The sequence below is a fragment of the Chinchilla lanigera genome, unplaced genomic scaffold, assembly GCF_000276665.1.
Source record: "Chinchilla lanigera isolate Chin_1 unplaced genomic scaffold, ChiLan1.0 scaffold00006, whole genome shotgun sequence".
In the NCBI taxonomy this organism is placed as follows: domain Eukaryota; kingdom Metazoa; phylum Chordata; class Mammalia; order Rodentia; family Chinchillidae; genus Chinchilla; species Chinchilla lanigera.
Genome location: NW_004955407.1, coordinates 10,687,074 through 10,706,175, shown reverse-complemented (window position 1 = coordinate 10,706,175; position 19,102 = coordinate 10,687,074). Strand labels below are relative to the sequence as shown.

The window sequence follows — 19,102 nt, the reverse complement described above, 5'->3', positions numbered from 1 at the left end:
TTTTTTTCTCCGGTACCGGGAACTGAACTCACGACCTTGCGCATGCCAGGCAGGCGCTTTTGCCGCTGAGCTAAATCCCCAGCCCCTAAAACTCATTTTACTTTACAGTGAGAAAAAATTCACAGTGATCATCAAAACTTACATAAGAGGGTTAAGTATATTAGTATATATTAAACACTCCTTTTTAAAATTTTGAAATATAGTAATAGTTTAAATATTTACAACCACTTAGCCTTTTGCTAACTTCGTTTTGGACTGAGATATGGGAGCACACAGTACCTTGTTACCCAAAGTACTTTTAGTCAATTATCAGCATCTCCTGGGAGCTTCTCAGGCACACAGGTTCTCAGGCTCCTGCGCACATAACATGATCTGTAATAAACTGTCATGATAACACTTATAATAATAATGATGACTGCAACCATAATTCATCATCTGTACAGTTAACAAAACTCACTTTGGGATGTTGAGTTTCTCAGACTCATCATCATGAGCTACAACTGTATAAATCCTCAAACTCCACTTTTTCCAATCTAAAAGTGAATATATCTCAATCTTTTTTCATTCAAACATTTTCCAAATTTTACCAAATAAGTGTACTATGAATTTTATGTATCAATCTCTAATAAATTTATGTTTGGAAAATGATCCTATTTCTAATATATTTATAGTACCTGAACCCTCATAAACATTACAGTAAATATTTAGTCTGAAAGACTAATTTCTTTTTTTGGTGGTGTTGTTATTGTTTTTTGAGACAGGGTTTCATTATGCAGTTCAGGCTGTCCTTGAACTCGCAGCAATCCTCCTACCTCAGCCTCCCAAGTTCTGGGATTACAAGTGTGTGTCATCACACCAGGCACCAAAGACTAACTTCAATTAGATGAAAATAAATGAACTTGGGGAAATATTGACATTACCTTAGTGAAGATTTAACAAATCCATTCCTACAAATGAAAGCGATACACAAAATTGTAAGGGATTTAGTTGTCATTTGTGTCAAGTGAACAAATAAACTAAATGAAACTTTTAAAACATTGCTTTTTATAATGTAGAACTGAAGATTAAACTATATGGTAGTGTCAAATGAAATGTGAAATTTTAAAATTTAAGTAAGCTATAACTTGCACTTTATACATATTCATATCAAGAACTATTTATAGAGGCTCAGGATGTAGCTCAGTGGTAGGGCATATGCTTAACATGCATGAGGCACTTGGCTCAACCCCCAAGACAAAAAAAAAAGAGGAAAAATATGACTATTTGGAATATAAATCAATGAATTAATGGTATGACATGATTACAAAATAGGAAAAATTAAAACTGAAAAACAAAAAAACAATACAAGCTAGGCATATAGCTCAGTGGCACAAGCGCCTGCCTGGCAAGCACAAGGTCCTGAGTTCAATTCCCAGCACAAAAAAATTTTTAAAAACAATTAAAGAAAAATACAACACACCTTCCTCAGATTAAACTATTATATTCTGCACAAATTATTTCCATTTTATAAAAAAAACTGAAACTGTCTCTGGATAATAATGAAAAGTAAAAATTAGATCTTACATATATGGAACTGACAAATTATTTCATTTTCTTTTTTTACTTCCTTTCCATACTTTCATGACCTATTATATATATATGCCTTGTTTTATACTTCATTGACTGAAGTATATTTTTGGTGAGGCAGTATCCCAATACAAGTTAATCAGTTAATGATCTTAAAAGCAATTAAATACCCATATACAACAAAACAGATCTTGATTTAAACCTCAAACTTGAATAAAAATTAACTCAGGGTGGACCATAGACTTAAATGTACTATATATAAAACAATAAAGTTTTTATATGAAAACATTAGTAAAAGTCTTCAGATTCTAGAGCTAGGCAAAAAGCTCTTAGAAATGACAACAAATATATAACCTACAAAATAAAGAACCCAATCAACTGTACTTCAACACAAAATTTTGCTCTGTGAAAAACATTTTTTAGAAGATAAAGTATAAGCTACAGACTAGGAGAAAATATTATACTTGTTAAACACATATCTAACAAAAGATTTATTTATATATAGAATATAAAAAGAACTGTCAGAATTTAAAGGTTAAAAGAAAAAGTAGTCCAGTTAGAAAATGAGCAAAAGTTATGAACAGACATTTCATTAAAGTGTGTATAGATTGCAAATACCAGTAGATAATTTCAACATAATTAGCTATAAGAAAAATACTAATTAAACCATGATGGCATGTCAGTACACACCCATTAGAGTACCTAACAAAAAAAAAAAATTGATGACACCAAATTCTGAGAAGGATGCAGATAAACTGAGTCCCTCACAGGTCACTATAGGATGCAAAATAGTACAAACATTGTGTCAAACAGTCTGACAATGTTGTCTGAAATTAAACATATACTTGCCATATGATCCAATCAATGTATTTCTGAGTATTTATTTCAGAGAAATAAAACCTACACAGAAATATTCCTGGCTTTATTATACTACTCCAAATAACCAAAAACTGGAACCAACTGAAATGTCTTTCAACAGGTAACTGGATAAACAAACTGGATGGATGGAGCAGCCATACAGTGAAATACTACTAATGACAACAAGGAACAAACTACTGATATGTGCACCTTGGGTAGGTCTCGAGGATATTGTCCCAAGAGAAAGAAAAATGTCAATCTGGGAAGCTTATATATTACAATTTACGTAGTATTCTCAGTTGAAAGAATTAAGATGGAAACCAAGTCAGAGGTAGTCATGATGAGGGATGGAGGCACAGTGACATGTGAACGTATACAGGAGGGGTTTCCTCTGTGGTGCTGGAACACGTCTGCATATTAACTGTAGTGACAGATACTTTAATAGTCAAGTATGATAAAACCATAACAAAGTCTAGATACACACAAAAATATGTATATATAACAATTGAAGAAACCTGAATAAGGTCTACAGATTGTACCAACATCAATTTTCCGGTCTTGATACCACATTATATTTATGCAAGACATTACCACAGTAGCAGCAACCGTTGGCGAAAGTTACAGGAGCTTTCTCTATACTCTTTTTGCAACTTCCTGTGAGTCTATAATCACTTGGAAGTGAAATTTTTTACAAGGTTTGCAATTTTCTAAACAGTACCTGCTACGTTTTTAAATGTCCTCTCACACTTTGAACCTCCTTCAACCAACATTCAGGTTTGATATCACTCTTATTTTTATGTGTGTGTTTTTGCTAATGTGTTGTATTTGTGAGTAGACTTTTGCTCAATACTACATGGCTCATATATAGTTTTTATTAAAGATCATGTCCAGAAGGGAAGCCAAAAATGACCTGCTAGTTGCACTGTACTCACACCACTAGCAAACACAACTTACACCTCCAAAGCAGCGCTGCCAACAGAAACGGTTAGAGGACAGGGGACTCTCAGGCAGAAAGAACACAATGAATAAACCTGCAAACACAAATGTCAGAGTTTTTCAATACAGAAAGACAAGAGATGTGAAGGAGAGGTAAAAACAACACAAATGACAGCCATGAACTCATTAGTGAAACTTCAGAATCCTGACATACTAACCAGTTATCCTGAGAAAAGAACGTAAACAACTCAAAAGCAATCATAATTCAGACATTTGCTGCTCATAGGCTAATACTATTACTCATAGGAATACTATGCAGAACAAAAACGGCTAAGAGATCCATAACCAACAAAAAAATTACCATGATCCCAGACACATCATTAATCTTCTGATCTCATAAAAAAACTACAAATTGTCCTGTAATTCTATTTTGAAAAAAAAGCACTAGGTCTCCCTATGATGATAATTCTGTATCTGTGGTAGGTATATAACAAAGCATGATCGCTCTAACTATACATCTTAACCTTTAAAAAGAAGATTAAGTTTCTAAAGTTTCACTAATGAGTTTATGAATATAGAAAATTCTACTATATACACTACATAATAGTAAAGTCTCATAAGCTTATTATGTACTAAACACCAGGACACAATTCATGTTTTAAAGACTATATGAAGGGGCTGGGGATTTGGCTCAGCGGCACAGCGCCTGCCTGGCAAGTGCAAGGTCATGAGTTTGATTCCCGGTACCAGAAAAAAGAACAAAAACAAAAAAAAAGACTACATGAAAAGTCTGTGGTAGGTATACTCGAAAGAATATAGTTTTAACTATGTCTAACTATACATATTAGGCAGAATGTTTCACTGTAACATCTTATAAGCTTGTATATAGATACCAGAACACAACTCTTGCCTAAAAACTGAGCAAAAATTGACATCTTTAAATTAGTTCTTTTGCTATAATCCTACAAATACTCTGTTCTCCAAATAACTTAAACTGGATCATTTTTACGAGTCCAAGATAACACTGAAAAATTATTAGTAATTACCAAACTGATTTCTTCTCAAAATATTCTCAGATCTTTTTATAGTAAACTATCCAGGACACCAAAGCACAGATAAGATATTGGAATTTCCAAAGGTATACTAGCAAGTATCCAAAGAGATCAGACCAGCTCACTTTAGGACAGAGCAGCAAAATCACCTGTATTTCCCCAAGAAAGAAATGGAAAAGAATACTGAACCCATCTAGAAAAGTAAAAGCCAGACCTAGAGGCTAATGATAGCAAGGGATATAGCTGCAGACTTCTCTCAAGAGGAGTGGAAGTGTATGGGCTCCACTCAGATGGATTTGTACACAGACACAATGTTGAAAGACAATAACATGGTCTCACTAGGGTTTTTCACCTTTAGCCAGATGTAGTCTTCTCTTTGAAGCAACTCAAAGAGGCTTGCAACAGGTGATGAAAGAGAAAAAAAGGACATTCTCAGAAAGATGTGTATGTAACTGAAAGCCTTAATAATGCAGATTCACTTTCAAGTAAGGATGTTATGGGATGCTTTTGATTTATAATTTGCAATCAGATAAAACTAGATGGAGTTTATGAGAAAAGTAGCACACACTCACTCATTACACATAGTCAGCCACCACGTGCTCCTGCTAGGAACGTGGACGTGGTGCTGACATGTGCTCAGTTGTCTTGTAAGCAGGAGAGAGACAGTATGCTAAAGCAGAAAGATAAAGGATGAATCCAGCCAAAGGATGGCACAGGTTTATAATCATAGCTATGAGGGAGGCTGAAGCAGGAGAATTCCAAGTTCAAGGTTAGCCTGGGCAATTCATCAGACCTCTTGCATTAAAAATAAAAAAAAAAGCCTGAGGATGTAGCTCAGAGGTAGAGCACCTGAGTTCCACACCCAGTGGAAATACGGAGGATGATCCATGCTAAGACCCAAACAGCTCACCTTTACCCTATTTATCAGTTAGAGATACAAACCTCTCTTTCCATAATTCAGTTTCCATAGTTCAGAAGTATATTGGGTTTTCTGTTACACAGCCTAAATATGTAACTGATAGCATGTTTCAGTAAAAGCATGCACATATGTACTGTGTGGCTACACATAACTAAATATAGCCTGGGGCTAGAAGTTTTTTATGAATAAAATAAGTTAGATGACAGTGAATAATATACAATATTATTGGTTAAAACACAGCTAAGTTTTTTTTTTTTTTTTTTTTTTTTTTTTTTTTCTGGTACCGGGAACTGAACTCATGACCTTGCGCTTGCCAGGCAGGCGCTTTTGCCGCTGAGCTAAATCCCCAGCCCCACAGCTAAGTTTTATGTGCTGGATATTTGGAAAACTTCAAGTTTACCTATATATGAAGTTTATGTTCTATTAGATTATAGAAGTTCTATTGGATTGTAGAACTAGTGTATCTCCCCAGAGACTGTATTTCATTATAACTGACTACTCAACAATATACTAAACTACACATGAATTGTGATGGCCAAGCTTACCTGTCAAACTGACAGGCCTGTGAACCACTTCTGGAATTAGTAAAGCTTACTTCTGGGTGTGTGGGTGGGCCGTGAAGGCATGGCCTTGCCTGGGTACGGTATGTGGTCCCAGCCCGCTTCTCTGGCACTATTGCCTGCTTTGCTTCCCATGAAATAAGCAGCTTAGATCTGCCATGCCCTTCTTCTGTGATGTTTTGGCCTCAGAACCAGCTGATGATGGGCTGAACCCTGTGAAAGCATGGGCCAAATAAGAGTCATTTAAATTCCAGGTATCAGGTACTTTGTCCAAAAATGGGAAAGCTAACCAATACTTGAGTATTCCATTCTTTTGTTTTATGCATGTTATGGCAAAATCAAATCTACTGAAAATAACTGAAATCAACAAATATCAAAAAAAGAAAAAATGGCAGGATAGAGGATGTAAATACTTAAACATATCAAATATCACATGTTCAGACTACATTCAAATAGTTCCTTCCTTTACAAACTTTAAAGCTAATATTATACATTTTTTTCCTCTACATTAGTCTTATGTTTAGTTTTTCTTATTATTAGTAAACATGGTATAACCATTCTTCTAACTATCCAGAGTTCAGGAGGAAGTAAATCTCCACAGCTGTTTGATGCCCAAGAATATGAATACTTAGCAGTCAGATGAAAGCAGAGAAACGATAGAAAATGAAGATCAAGAAGACAGTGATTGTGAATTTCTGCAGGCTAGCGTTTACCTCTCTCAATAAAACGAGCTTTGTGCTCATTATATCCCAGGACTCATCTTGCCTTCAGCTTATAGTAAACCGACAATTGCCTTATCATTTCCACTCCAAATTAAGGATCAAAGTTTAAACATATTCTTTCCCTTATCTATTAAATTATGATTAAAATTGCCACCCACCTTACCTCATTCACACAATCACTTCTGCAGGAAAAAAAAGGAACCTTCTGAAGTAAAGACATAGTTAACCAGCAAAACAGTTGTGGGAGTTTCTGGGCATGGTATTTAGCTGATATTTGACTTCAAGATATAGCATTTAAAAAGCTAACAATAATAAAATCTTATGAAAATAAAGTCTATAATATTCAAGTTGGAAAGTTAGGGAATAATATTATCAAGTTATTATTTGCTGAGCATATTTACATATATTTCTAATCCTCAAGACACCCTATGAATACATTCTACCCATCTTTCACCAGAGAAGACCTGAAGTTCAGAGGTTAATTTGTTCTTAGACTCAAAGCTATTTAACAGATCTGAGAATTAAAATTCAAGCCTTGTCTTACTGTTTTATTTTGTAACATGACCACTCAGCAAAATGTCTAATTTTTTTTTAAATTTTATATGTGACAAAACTAAACTTTGTCTATTCTAGTTATTCAAAAATTATCAATGAAGTTTTATAATTAGTCACTACCACCCAAACAATGTCAAGTAATCTGCAGTGAAATTGTATAATAAATATTACACAATTGTACAAAAATTGTAAAAATAAGTTACATAACATGTTCAATGTGGAATTTTACCTTTAGTCAGGGAATTGGGTTCCTGTTGCCCTAAATACAAAACTGAAAGCGGCTGAACACAAAAGAACCCTGGATTCAAAACAGTGGTGAACATATACTGATAAGCACACATCCTCAACAAGAAGAAACTCTATTCTTTAGTTAAAAAAAAAAAAAAACACCTGACTTTAGAATGAAAGGTACCTGGTAGCAGCAATTCTCTTGGAAGAACACACTTTCATGTTTTCCTTTAACACCTGCAAATGTATAATTGAAGCTTAATGCATGCTTTCAAATAACAGCAGCATGATATACTTATCAGTCTAAAACTATAGCGTATTTCATAGAGACCATATTATCATCTCCCTGACTAACTAGGGCTCAGCATGGTGAGAACAGAAAGAAATCCTCTAAGAAGTTACCACACATAGAGTCACTTCTCCAGAGGTGGTACAGCATGTACCAGAGGCTAAACTAAACCCAAATGTTCCATCAAGTCATTTTCAGGTACTTTGAAAATGAGAAGAGGTCAGAGCCTCTTGACCACTGCTATAGAGAATCCAGGAGTGACTCTGGAATTAGTACAGATCTCAGCTATACAGGGCAAATGAATCCAACAGAACAGAAGAGCAGGTCGCATGCATCTCGTAATCTTCAGATTCTTCCCTGCCTTCTGATATCACTGACATTTGACTTTCTGCGTAGCCCACAGCTTGGCTGGGTACTGTGACAAAAGTATACCACTCAGTTACCATTTAAAACTTTTATGCTGTGAGAATCAATTGTTGGCATAGTTGCTGACATGATAAATCCAAATCACTTTCCGATCCTGATTAGATACTAAAGTAAAAACTATTTTTATCTCTAATTTAGTAGAGATCTTCAATGTAACACTTATACCCATGGCCTCAGAAAACCTCTTCCCCCATTTTAAGCTTGAAGGATAGGGAGAAACCACCTTTCAACTATGTCATGAAGCATGCATACAAACTTATGAGAAATGGAAAAAGAATGCATCAAGCACAAGTAACAGCATGTATAAAAACATAGCCAGACAGAGGGCTAGACCAAAAACTGCGGCATCCAGAAAAGGATAATATGTTGGTATACCTTCAAGACAAAATCCTTACACATTTGCTAGAGAAGCTATTTCATGGGATATATTATTTTATATTATTTTATATTAATGAAAACTAAATACAGAAAAATCTCACTATTAATTCACTCCTATTGAGTTAAAATATATCACTGTTCTCTAAAGACTAGAAAATTTTTCTTTTCTTTTTTTTTTTTTTTTTGGTTTTTTTCTCCGGTATCGGGAACCGAACTCACAACCTTGCGCTTGCCAGGCAGGCGCTTTTGCCGCTGAGCTAAATCCCCAGCCCCAATTTTTCTAATTCTTGATCTGTGTTGCCTTTTATTCTGCTGTCCCACCCAACTTCTGGGGTTTATATATATAATAAATGTAAACCTTCAACATTCAAAGACAAAGGATTAAACATGGAAAATGGTATCCGGTCTCTGACTTATTGCAGTCATAATATTATGTACCTTACAGAACAGTCCCAGACATCGCAGTTGCCCTCTCCTGTTAGGCCCTCTCTGGTTAGATTGCACAGAGGGAGGCAGAGTACAAACACAAGGCTGAAAAGGTCAACAGGGAGTAACACAGAATCTTAGAGGTCATGAGAAGGGGTATGTACTGCTCCTGAAGAGAAATGAGGAATTAGTGAAAGAACTAAAGCAGAGGAGTATCACGCCTATTTTAAAATTTAAAATTCATTCTATTTACTCTGTTTGCGGGAGGGGTGACATGAGCAGAGTGGGGTAAAATTTGAAAAGTGGACAAAACTATGAGCCTGCTTTTGTAAATCAAATCTCATCCTTGAAATAGGATAACAGTAAGGTGATGCACATTTGAAAGTTAGCAACTACTCAGAGAAGAGGAAAGGAGGAGAAAGGACTAATTAAGAATATATCTTAAATTTCAAGTTTGAACACTCAATAAATGTGAATACTGTACACTAAGATAGTATATAAAGGTACAAATAGGTTTGGTATGAAAATCTTAAATTCAAGGGCTGCAGATATAGCTCGGGGACACAGCGCCTGCCTGACAAGCCCAAGGTCCTGAGTTCGATTCCCAGTACAAAAAAAAACCCTTAAATTCAGTTTTAGACATGTTGAGCTTTGTACTTACATGACACATGAAAATATTTATTAATATGTCTCAGATCATAAGAAAGATCTGGGGTGAAGACAGATATAGGTAGCTTCAGGTGACGGAATCCAGAGAATGGATAAGAATACCTAGGAGATCTACAGAACTCCTCTACGTCTCTTACATTAATTGGTATGAAAGAGGCTGAGGGGAAATCCCCAAAGATAATGGAAGAAAAAATCTAATAACTTCAAAAAACCAGGAAGTAGTTCACAATGTGAAATGCTAAGAAAGAGAGATGGACCCATTAAATTATCAAGAAGCTAGTGAACCTGGTAAGACCAGTTTTCGTAGAGATTAAACCCAGCTACACTTACTATTTATGAACTCATGTCAGTCACTTGATCAAATCTCATTTTCTACCTCTGTAAGACAGGAAAAACGCCTTCCTTACCTTCCTTGTGGTGTTAATATATCATAATAGATATGAAAGTACTATATAAATTTTAAATTGAGTACGGGCTAGTGTTAGTGCAACTGTAGTCTTCTGAGCAGGGTTCACAAATGTCAATCCTCTGTTCCACTCACATGACAAGCTGAGACCTGCACAGACCAATATAATGTATCCAATATAATGTATAATGTATAATATATTGTTTTGCTCACTGTAAGGCAAAATGATCCCATAGTTCAACATGTTCTGTACTCCATGCCATTACCATTATTGAAGCATGGTTCAAAATAAATTCTTCTCAAGTCCTAGATCCTTTTTTTTAAAGAGTAGCAAGAATTTATTGAGAGAAAGAGAGTTTCTGACTAAAAGGGACAAAAGGGGGCCGGGAGTAGGTGGCCTGCCAACCCCGCTTCCCAAGGGTGTTTCATTGAGCAAAGCCATGAGGTGAGGCAGCTTCAAAGGGGGACAAAACTATAGTCAACTAATAAGATTACAAGTATAGTTGCTTATGTAATTCTGATTAAATGGGGATCAAGTTGGGAAGCAAGTGTACGTGGGGTAGACAAGGACTTTCCCAGAAGGGCCAGGTCCAGGAGATTTGGTGATTGATGCCTATTTCCTAGATCCTACAGTAACTGCTGTGAGGGGAGATCTCTGACTAACTCAAGACAGGGTGACACAATGGAACAATTAAATGGTCTTGATTTAAAACATCAAGAGTTAGGAAACACGACCATAACAACCAGTTGTAGTATAAACAAGAGATTGAAAATAAAAGCAAAGGATCCAAGCATAAAACATCAATTTAGAGGTCAATTAATGAGAACTCATGGACGTTAACACACACACACTAATGTACTAATTTTCATTTGTGGCACAGTAACTCACTAATCCTCCACACTTGACTCAGAACTCTTACAGACACATGTAAAAATAACCACAAACATGCAAAAGGTGATTTCAAATGAAGAAAAGGTAACAAAGGTAAGACAGTGTATCAGTGAGAAGAAACTGCCCCCCCATCACCATCCTTATATGCTATGGTTTGCACCTCAAATTTTCTTACTCTGTATCAAGCATACTCTGTATCTAAATGGTAGAGTAGTTATATATTCGTGTTGGGCCAAAGATTCCCTACCCAAATGAGTTACTAAAATAAACAGAAACTACAAAAACTATCTTAGTCCATATCTGCTCTCTTAAAGTACCTGAAACTAGATAATTAACAAAAAATAAAAATTTATTTTTTAACAGCTCTGGAGCATGGAAAAGCCCAAGAACAAAGTGTTGATAGCTGTTGGTAAGGACTGCTCTCCACTTCCAAGATGGCGCCTTCTCACTACATTCTCCAGAGGACCAAGGCTGTGGTCCAGAGGACCCCCTGGAGTACAGAACAGCAACAGGGTTCCAAACACTGCTTAAACTCTTTTTTAAGAACAGTTTTGGTCTCATTTGTGAGGCAGGAGCCCTCATGACCTGCACACATTTTAAATATCCGACCTCTGTATACATCACACTTAAATTAGGGAAAAGACGCATTCAAACCACAGCAGTAAATACCAGTACCAAGGACCAGACTATAGAGGAGGAATCTTTTTTTTATGCTCTTCAATTGTTAACAAAAACTACAACTGCCGAATGCGAAATCACTGTCTGACATGCCTAAATGGAACATGTGTGCTGGAAAATGGCAATTACTCAGAACCAAGGACGCAAGTAGAATCCAGGTCAGAGTAAAGCATACAAGGACCCAAAGGACCAGACTATTCACACTGCAACCCCCTCCCACTTCTCCATGCTGGCCTTTGTGCCCCTTGTTAGTTTTGACAAGCCATGAAAGATGATTGCAATTTTTTCAATCCCAGGGGAGCTCAAAGTAAAGCACATTAAACACTAAACAAAAGATGTTTGTCTGCTTGTGACTCTTTAGAAGGGGAGTGGAAGCTGGACATGGTGGTGTATGCCTGTAATCCCAGCATTAGGGAGGCTGAGGCAGGAGGATCGCTGAGAATTTGAGGATAACCTAGGCTATACAGTGGGTTCAAAACCAGCCTGAACTATATAGTGAGACCCTATCTCCAAAAAAAGGTGGGGGGAGTGGAGATGGAACATTTCCATAACTCTTCTTTCAGAAATCGCTAAAATCTAAATCTCTAATTATTTTATAAAGCATACTAGTCATTGTTACTGTATAAACTCATCAAAAAGCTTCACCATCACCTTTAATTGCCTTGTTTTACTATAAAAATTGTTTACTGTCTTTAAGTCAAATCCAGTCTTAAATTTGCAGGTTATGTGGTAACTCTGAAAGTATGTATGTACTTCATCTTCTGAAAGCAATTGCACAAGACTTTTCCCTAGGAGTTTATATAACGGCATTGGCACCTGATTAAATGAGCAACAGGCCAATGACTACTTTGAGGAGGGCTCATTCATTCTGACCCATAAACTCTGGAATGAGGTGCATATAGCTACTGTTCCTTTTCAATCTCTAGAGTAGTGTTCTTCTTCATAGGAGCCTCTCTACTAAGAGATAGTGAATTGAATGCAGGTAAAAACATGACAATGTTGGGACATGATCTTAAATTGTGTTTTCAATCTGCAGAGCAACTTACTTTGGTTACTTTTAATGCTGCTTCCTGTCACTAGCTAGATACTTTTCCATGGCTTAAAAAAATTACATAGTTATATCCTGTTGCCAGAAGAGTTTTCATTTTGTAGTAACTCTGCCTAACAAGTAGGTGTGACACACACCTGTAATTCCAGCATCCTAGGAGTCTGAGGCAAAAGGATCCCATGTTCACGCCCTGCCTGTACAATTCAGCAAGACACTTTCACAAAAGGGGCTGGGGATGTAGCTCAGTGGGAAACCCCCATGGGTTCAATCGCCTTGCTGAATTTAAAAAACAAAAGCAAAAACTACTAAATCACAATGGGCATACCTCACCAGTGAGCATTACCTAACATCACCTAACACAGCCTAACAAAGCTACTTCAATTTTTTTTAAACTTCTGTCTTTTTAGTCGACTAAACTATAACTAGTAAATACTGCTAATCAGTAGTAAACTAGCATGGTGGGAGACCAGCTAAAACTGAAATTTCCTCCAATGCCCTTTAGAAGTTTGGCTGTGCTGACCTTTCTCCCTCTTCCAGACGGGAAGGTCAAACATGACAAATGTTGCAGTACATCTACTCATCAGTGTTGGCTCAAGGGAAGAAAAACTGACCACAACAGGTTTAATCCTCCCTGAAAAGTGGACTATTAACAAGAACTAAGGTACAGTGTGTCCCGGACAGGAACAGTGTAAGACATAAAATCACAGTGAGGGGTTGCGAACTAAACTAGAAAGACCTGCAGGCACAGTTACACTCCGCGTGTCGCGCCCACGCTCACTCATTGGGCGCGCCGGAGTCAGAAGACGTGCAGTGGCAGCGGCATTTCCTCACTCCCCGGGGCCACGGCAGAAAGGAGCGCTGCACGCCAAGCACGTACTCTATGGCGCAAGACCCCGCCGATTAGCAGGAGGGGGAAGGGGGAAGAAGTTTGCCAAAGGGCGGGAGTGGCGAGACCACACGCAGCAAGGGCCCAGGGCAGCGCCCCGCCCCTCACACTTCCTCCCCGCGGCGCTGGGCGGCGACGGCGCGCGGGAGGGGTCAAGCCGGGCGAGGCGGGGCGGGGCGAGCGCCCGGCGGGCTGCTGGAAGGCGGGTTGTTGGACCACGGGAAAGTGCCTGGGGCGGGTGGTACCTGCGCTGGAAGTCCGTGGCGAAGGGCTTCAGATACGAGTCGTTCTCCAGAAGGTGGCACAGTTCGGGCACGTCCGCCAGAGCGGCAGCCAGCTCCGCTTCGGAGCACTTGGCCGGAGGCGCCGGAGCCGCCATGTTCCGCCGCAGCCCGAGTAGCCGAGGCCCGAGAGGATCGAGGGGAAGGCGGAGCCGGAGGCGAGCCCGGGCGAGCGCGGCGGATGGGCTCCTTTATAGCCCGCACGGTTGACCCCGCTCCCTCTCTGGGGCCGGGGTTGTGGGTAGGAGGCGCCGATGCTGCCCGGCCTCTCCTGCGCTGGCACCTGAGGCGGCCCGCGAGGGCCTGCCCTCCGCCCCAGCCCCGCAGCGGGGAAGGCGGGCCGCGGACGAGCCCTGCCCTCTCCCCGCCGGCCTCGGCTGGCCGCCCGCCCGCCCTTCCTTCGGGAGCGACGCCACTGGCGCTGTCCCTTCGCATGGATGATGTACGTGCTTTTCTGCCAGCAACCTTCCATCTTCTCTCTCTCCATGTACACGTACATCTTAGGGCAGGATTTCAAACAACGTAAATTCACAGGAAAGGAGCCGTTAAGTGCAGATAAGTAATAGTGTTGGACATTTCGATCTCACTTCTTCCCGAGGGCTCTAAATTTGCCATTCTCAAGAGTTTCTCCAAGATGGAGTATTTTGGAAGAGAGACTGATACGCATGTTACTGAACCATGCTCTGAAACAATGCAAGAACTTTTCCAACTCCCTACAGGGCCAAAAACAGAGAAGGCATTTATTTGTCTTTGGTAATAATTGTGCAAGCTTTTCAGTGATCAGTCTTTGATGAGACATGACAGAGAAAAACATTAAATTGGAATTACATTCTCCTGCTTACTAACACTGATTAGGCCACAAACCTCTCTTAGTTAGCTCCCAAGACTTCCATCCCTTGAAGAACACAATCGGACATTATGAAAAATGTACTCATCACCTCAGGAAGTTCCTAGCTGCTTTGTGCCTGGAAGCTAAATTAGCTTGAGGTTATCTTTCTCAGTTAAAATTGGAGAATGAAGATTCCCAGGGTTTGGAGGAGGAACAGTATTGATTAGCCTTGGGCTTTGAGTTTAAAACATTCAAAACAAGAGTTTTTGTGAAGAATTTAGTAAAGACTTGAAAGATGCTTATAGTCCAGAGGCCTTCATGTGAATGACTAGAGGCCTAAGATAACTCTAAGGCATAGCTTATTTTCCACAAGGATGACAAAGAACATGCAAACGTTTGTAAAATATGAGAGTGCTGAAACACCAAGCACTTGAAACCCAGAGGCAGGGCACCAAATAGATCCACACTTGCGTATCTTTGATCCTAAACTTTTTTTTCCCAAATCCTGACTTGTATCACTTCGTACTGAACGTACCTACTTAGCTGACTAAGGGAACTAACTCCAAAACTATCTAACCTAACTATCTAAACTATCTAACCTTCATATCTCCGAAACAACCTAAACTCAGTGTTCTCATCCTTTGTATTATCTCTTTTAAAAAAACAGGGTGTGGTCTTTTCTCACTGGGACCATAGCATAGCTCTCTATCCAGTTTCTCTTCTACTCTTTGCCACCCTAACTTCTTCCTAAACCAGTGTTTTTAAACATTAAAATGCGTGTGAATCCCCTGGATATCATGTTTAAAGTACCATTCTTAGTTACGGGGTGATGACGTCTTACTGTGTTTTTAGCAAGTTTAGACGTGATGCAGCTGCTCCTGGTTGAGGGTAATTTTGTTAGGCAGGTTTTACATACGGTAAGTCAGAGCAACAAAAATTTATCACCTTCTTTTAGCTCTGGAAACTAAAACCCAAAGTCAGGGTGTCAGCAGATTTGGCTCCTTAGTGCTCTGGAGCAGAGTTGTCACACACGCCTTTCCCAACATCTGATAATGGATCACATCTTTGGCTTATAGATACATCACTCAAATCTCTACTCTGGCTTCACATGGTGTTCTCCATCTCCCCATGTCATCTTTTTATATGTTCTTCGCTGTAATTCAAATATGAAATATCTTCCAAAGTCTGATATGTTAAAAGGCTTGGTTCGAAGTGTGGCAATATCAGAAGGTGGTAGAAACTTTAGGAAGTGGTGCTAGTTAAAAATCTTGGCGTCATTCAGAGTGTGCTGTTGTGAACCACAGCTCCTTCCTCTTTCTTTTGTTTTACTCCTTAGTGGTTTTGCTCTACCACACCCTCCTGCCATGATGTGCTGCCTCACCACAGGCCTAAAAGCAACAGGGCTGGCTAATTCTGGACTGAAACCTCTAAAACTTTGAGCCAAAATAAACCTATTCTCTTTACCAATAAATCATCTCAGGTATTTGTTATAGTAACAGATAGCTGCCTAACATAGTGTTATTTTTATAAGGTCACCAGTTGTTTCGACTTAGAGGTACTCCTTATTTCGGTATGATCTCATCTTAACTAACATATGCAAAGATCCTATTCCTAAATATGATCATGTCTGACTTACTAGGAGTTAGGACATTAATATATCATTTTGAGGAAGGAGACAATTCAAATTTTGAATACCAAATCAAAAGAAATATTTGGGAAAGCCTGTAGGATTTGACAGGCTTTGTAGATATGGATTTGTAGATACGGAGGCAAAAGCAAATTTAAAAGAGGAGTCTTTGAGTTTGGGTAAATTTGATCTTCAGCAAAAATAACAAGGTCCTGAAAGAGGGAGAGTTTGAAGTGTTACCTCGTAAACACGTAAGTATAGATGTAGGGATGGAATTTTTGATTCCCAAGAGAACATTTAGAAGCAAAGATTGCAAATAGAGTACCATTCATGTATTTTCAATAGTTGTCAGTAACAAATACTGGAAGCTCAATAAATTCTTTAAAATTGCTTCCTTTTGGTACTCTAGTCCCCTACTACTCAAAACTTCTGATATGCCTTTTTATACTACATCCTTTTTCTGATTTCAGCAGTAAAAAATACTTTGTCAAAGTTTATTTTCCAATAGTTTGTGTTATAAAACCCAAAGGTGATTGATAATGCTACAACACAGATGAACCTTAAAAACATGCCAAAGTAAAAGGAGGCACTAGCAGAAGTCCACATATTATATGACTCCATTTATATGCAATAGTTAGACTATGTAAATTTGTAGAGACAAAAAGTAGAGTATTGGGCTTCAAGGACTAGGTAAAACTAGAATGATTGCTAATGTGTATGAGGGTTCTTCTTAGAATAATGAAAATTCAAAATTTGATTGTGGCCATGGTTGCACAGCCCAGTGGATGTAGTAAAGACTATTGCCATACCTTTGAATAGATGAATTGTGTGGTATAGGAAATACATCTCAACAAACCACTAGGCATCAGCAATACAGTTATCCCAGCTATCCTTCTCTATACATGTATATGTTTTCCCTTCCTTCTTTCTTTCCTTTTCTCCTTTCACTCATCCCAGTTGTTTCCTTTTTTGAGCAATTTCCCAACATCTATTGTACATTTTGGGTTCCACTTATTCTTTCATGTTCTTACACTAGGGAGACAACATGATGTCTATAAATGTGGGTCCAATTTATTTCACTTATGAGTATGGTCTCTATTTGCATCCATTTACCTATAAAAGCCTCGAGTTTATTTTCTTTATAACTGAGTAATACTCCATTGTATAAAAGTACCTCATCTTTTTTATCCATTCCTCAGTTGATCGGCGTTTGAGTTGTTTCCAAGCTTTAGCTATGACAAATTGTGCTGCTTTATTTATTTTTTGACCAATTTTGCATACTTATATCTGGTGATCTGAATGACTAATTTGAAGACAACAATATGCAACATGACAACCATTGTTGAATTCCTATCATCTTGTTTGGTGAAACTCTATATTGTTTGTAATTTTTTTTGTTTTTATTTTTTATTCTTTTAAGTAGTTTGATTAATCTTGCATTCTTACCTCTAGTAATCTGACCAACTTCAATGAAGATAAAAATATGTACTATAACAAAAAAAGAAATACATCTCAATAAATTATTTTTTAAAAAACACAAAAAATCTTGAAGTACATAATATTAAATAAGCTTTTTAAAATTACATGTCCCCCAGTCATCATGAGGGAGGGGAGGAAAATCAAAAGACTAAAAGCAAATTCTGGAGAGACAAGTAAAAAAATAAAAAGAAAGAGTTGATAAAGGAGAAGATTATATCAGTGAAAACCAAGTAGAAATGAAGAGAATGATGCATAAACATTTGATCTTTAATGATGACCCAGAGGATCCAGGCTCCATAGTTTTTTCATAACCTCACGTTTGTCTTCTCATAGTCATGAAATGGCTGCCACAGCTTGGTGATACCAAATGTAAATCAAAGAAAAATAGTGTTCATCCTCTGCATTTTCACCAAGAGAAAAAAATTTTCCCATATGTTGATTAACTGTCCCTTACATTTCTTTAACCAGAGCTAGGTCTCGTGTCTATCATCAAACCAATGGCATAGGCAAATATATCTACCATGATTAGCTTCAACAAATTGTGATTAAGTTGGGCTCTCCTTTTTGCAAATTACATCCAAAATATGAATAAAATGGTGATTCTAGTCACATGAAAAAAAAGATGGATAATAGTGTCCTAGATCCCAGTAACCATGAAATTGCTTGATGGAAACCACTACAAAGCATCTCTGAACAATACTTAAATTCACCAGTTGGCTTGCCATGTTTACTTGTATATCTGTCCAAGGCCTAGGCTCCTTGTCTGGAAGTGGGTGGTGGACTCATAGTAAATGAACCTCTGTGAGTCACTGAGGCCTATAATGGTGGACAAAGCTGGAAAGCCTCAAAGGATAAAACAAAATTACAGCCAAGGACATCTGGATCCAACATCAACTATATAAAGACTATGGCCTCAGGCATCTCACTCCTGGGTAGATTAACAATACCTTACTTAGAGAAGTCCTTGAGTGGTTCTGCCTTTCTTGAGTACTCCCTTCCCTTCTTCTGATAAATAAATAAATATGGGCCACCCAGAAAAGGTCTTGGTCTTAGCCCTGAGAGAATCTCAAATTCTGTGAAAGGGCTTTGATCTTCCTAGAGGCCTGAAATCATTCCATTTGTCTCTTTTGTTTAGGATTCACCTTACACTCTTTGGGAAGATTGTGCACCTGATTAGTCTGCAGTAACTAAGGGATATTATTAACCTGATAATTGCCAGTGCTATTGTCTAACTAGTCATCTTATGATTTTAGAGTACCAACATGATGAAACCCCGAAGTGGGGCTCATTGCCTGGTCCAGACTATTGAAAATGCCTCACACCGGGGCTGGGGATTTAGCTCAGCGACAAAAGCGCCTGCCTGGCAAGCGCAAGGTTGTGAGTTCAGTTCCC

General features: G+C 38.2%; 1 protein-coding gene across 1 annotated transcript in view; it reads right to left on the bottom strand.

The window, feature by feature from the left end:
* Gbe1 (glucan (1,4-alpha-), branching enzyme 1) overlaps window positions 1-14,094 on the bottom strand; it is a 267,155-nt gene extending 253,061 nt beyond the window's left edge. The window contains exon 1 of the mRNA XM_005375541.2: window positions 13,740-14,094. Coding sequence (XP_005375598.1) covers window positions 13,740-13,873 — 134 coding nt within the window. The 5' untranslated portion in view covers window positions 13,874-14,094. The remainder of the gene's footprint in view (window positions 1-13,739) is intronic.
* Window positions 14,095-19,102: the final 5,008 nt, after the last annotated feature.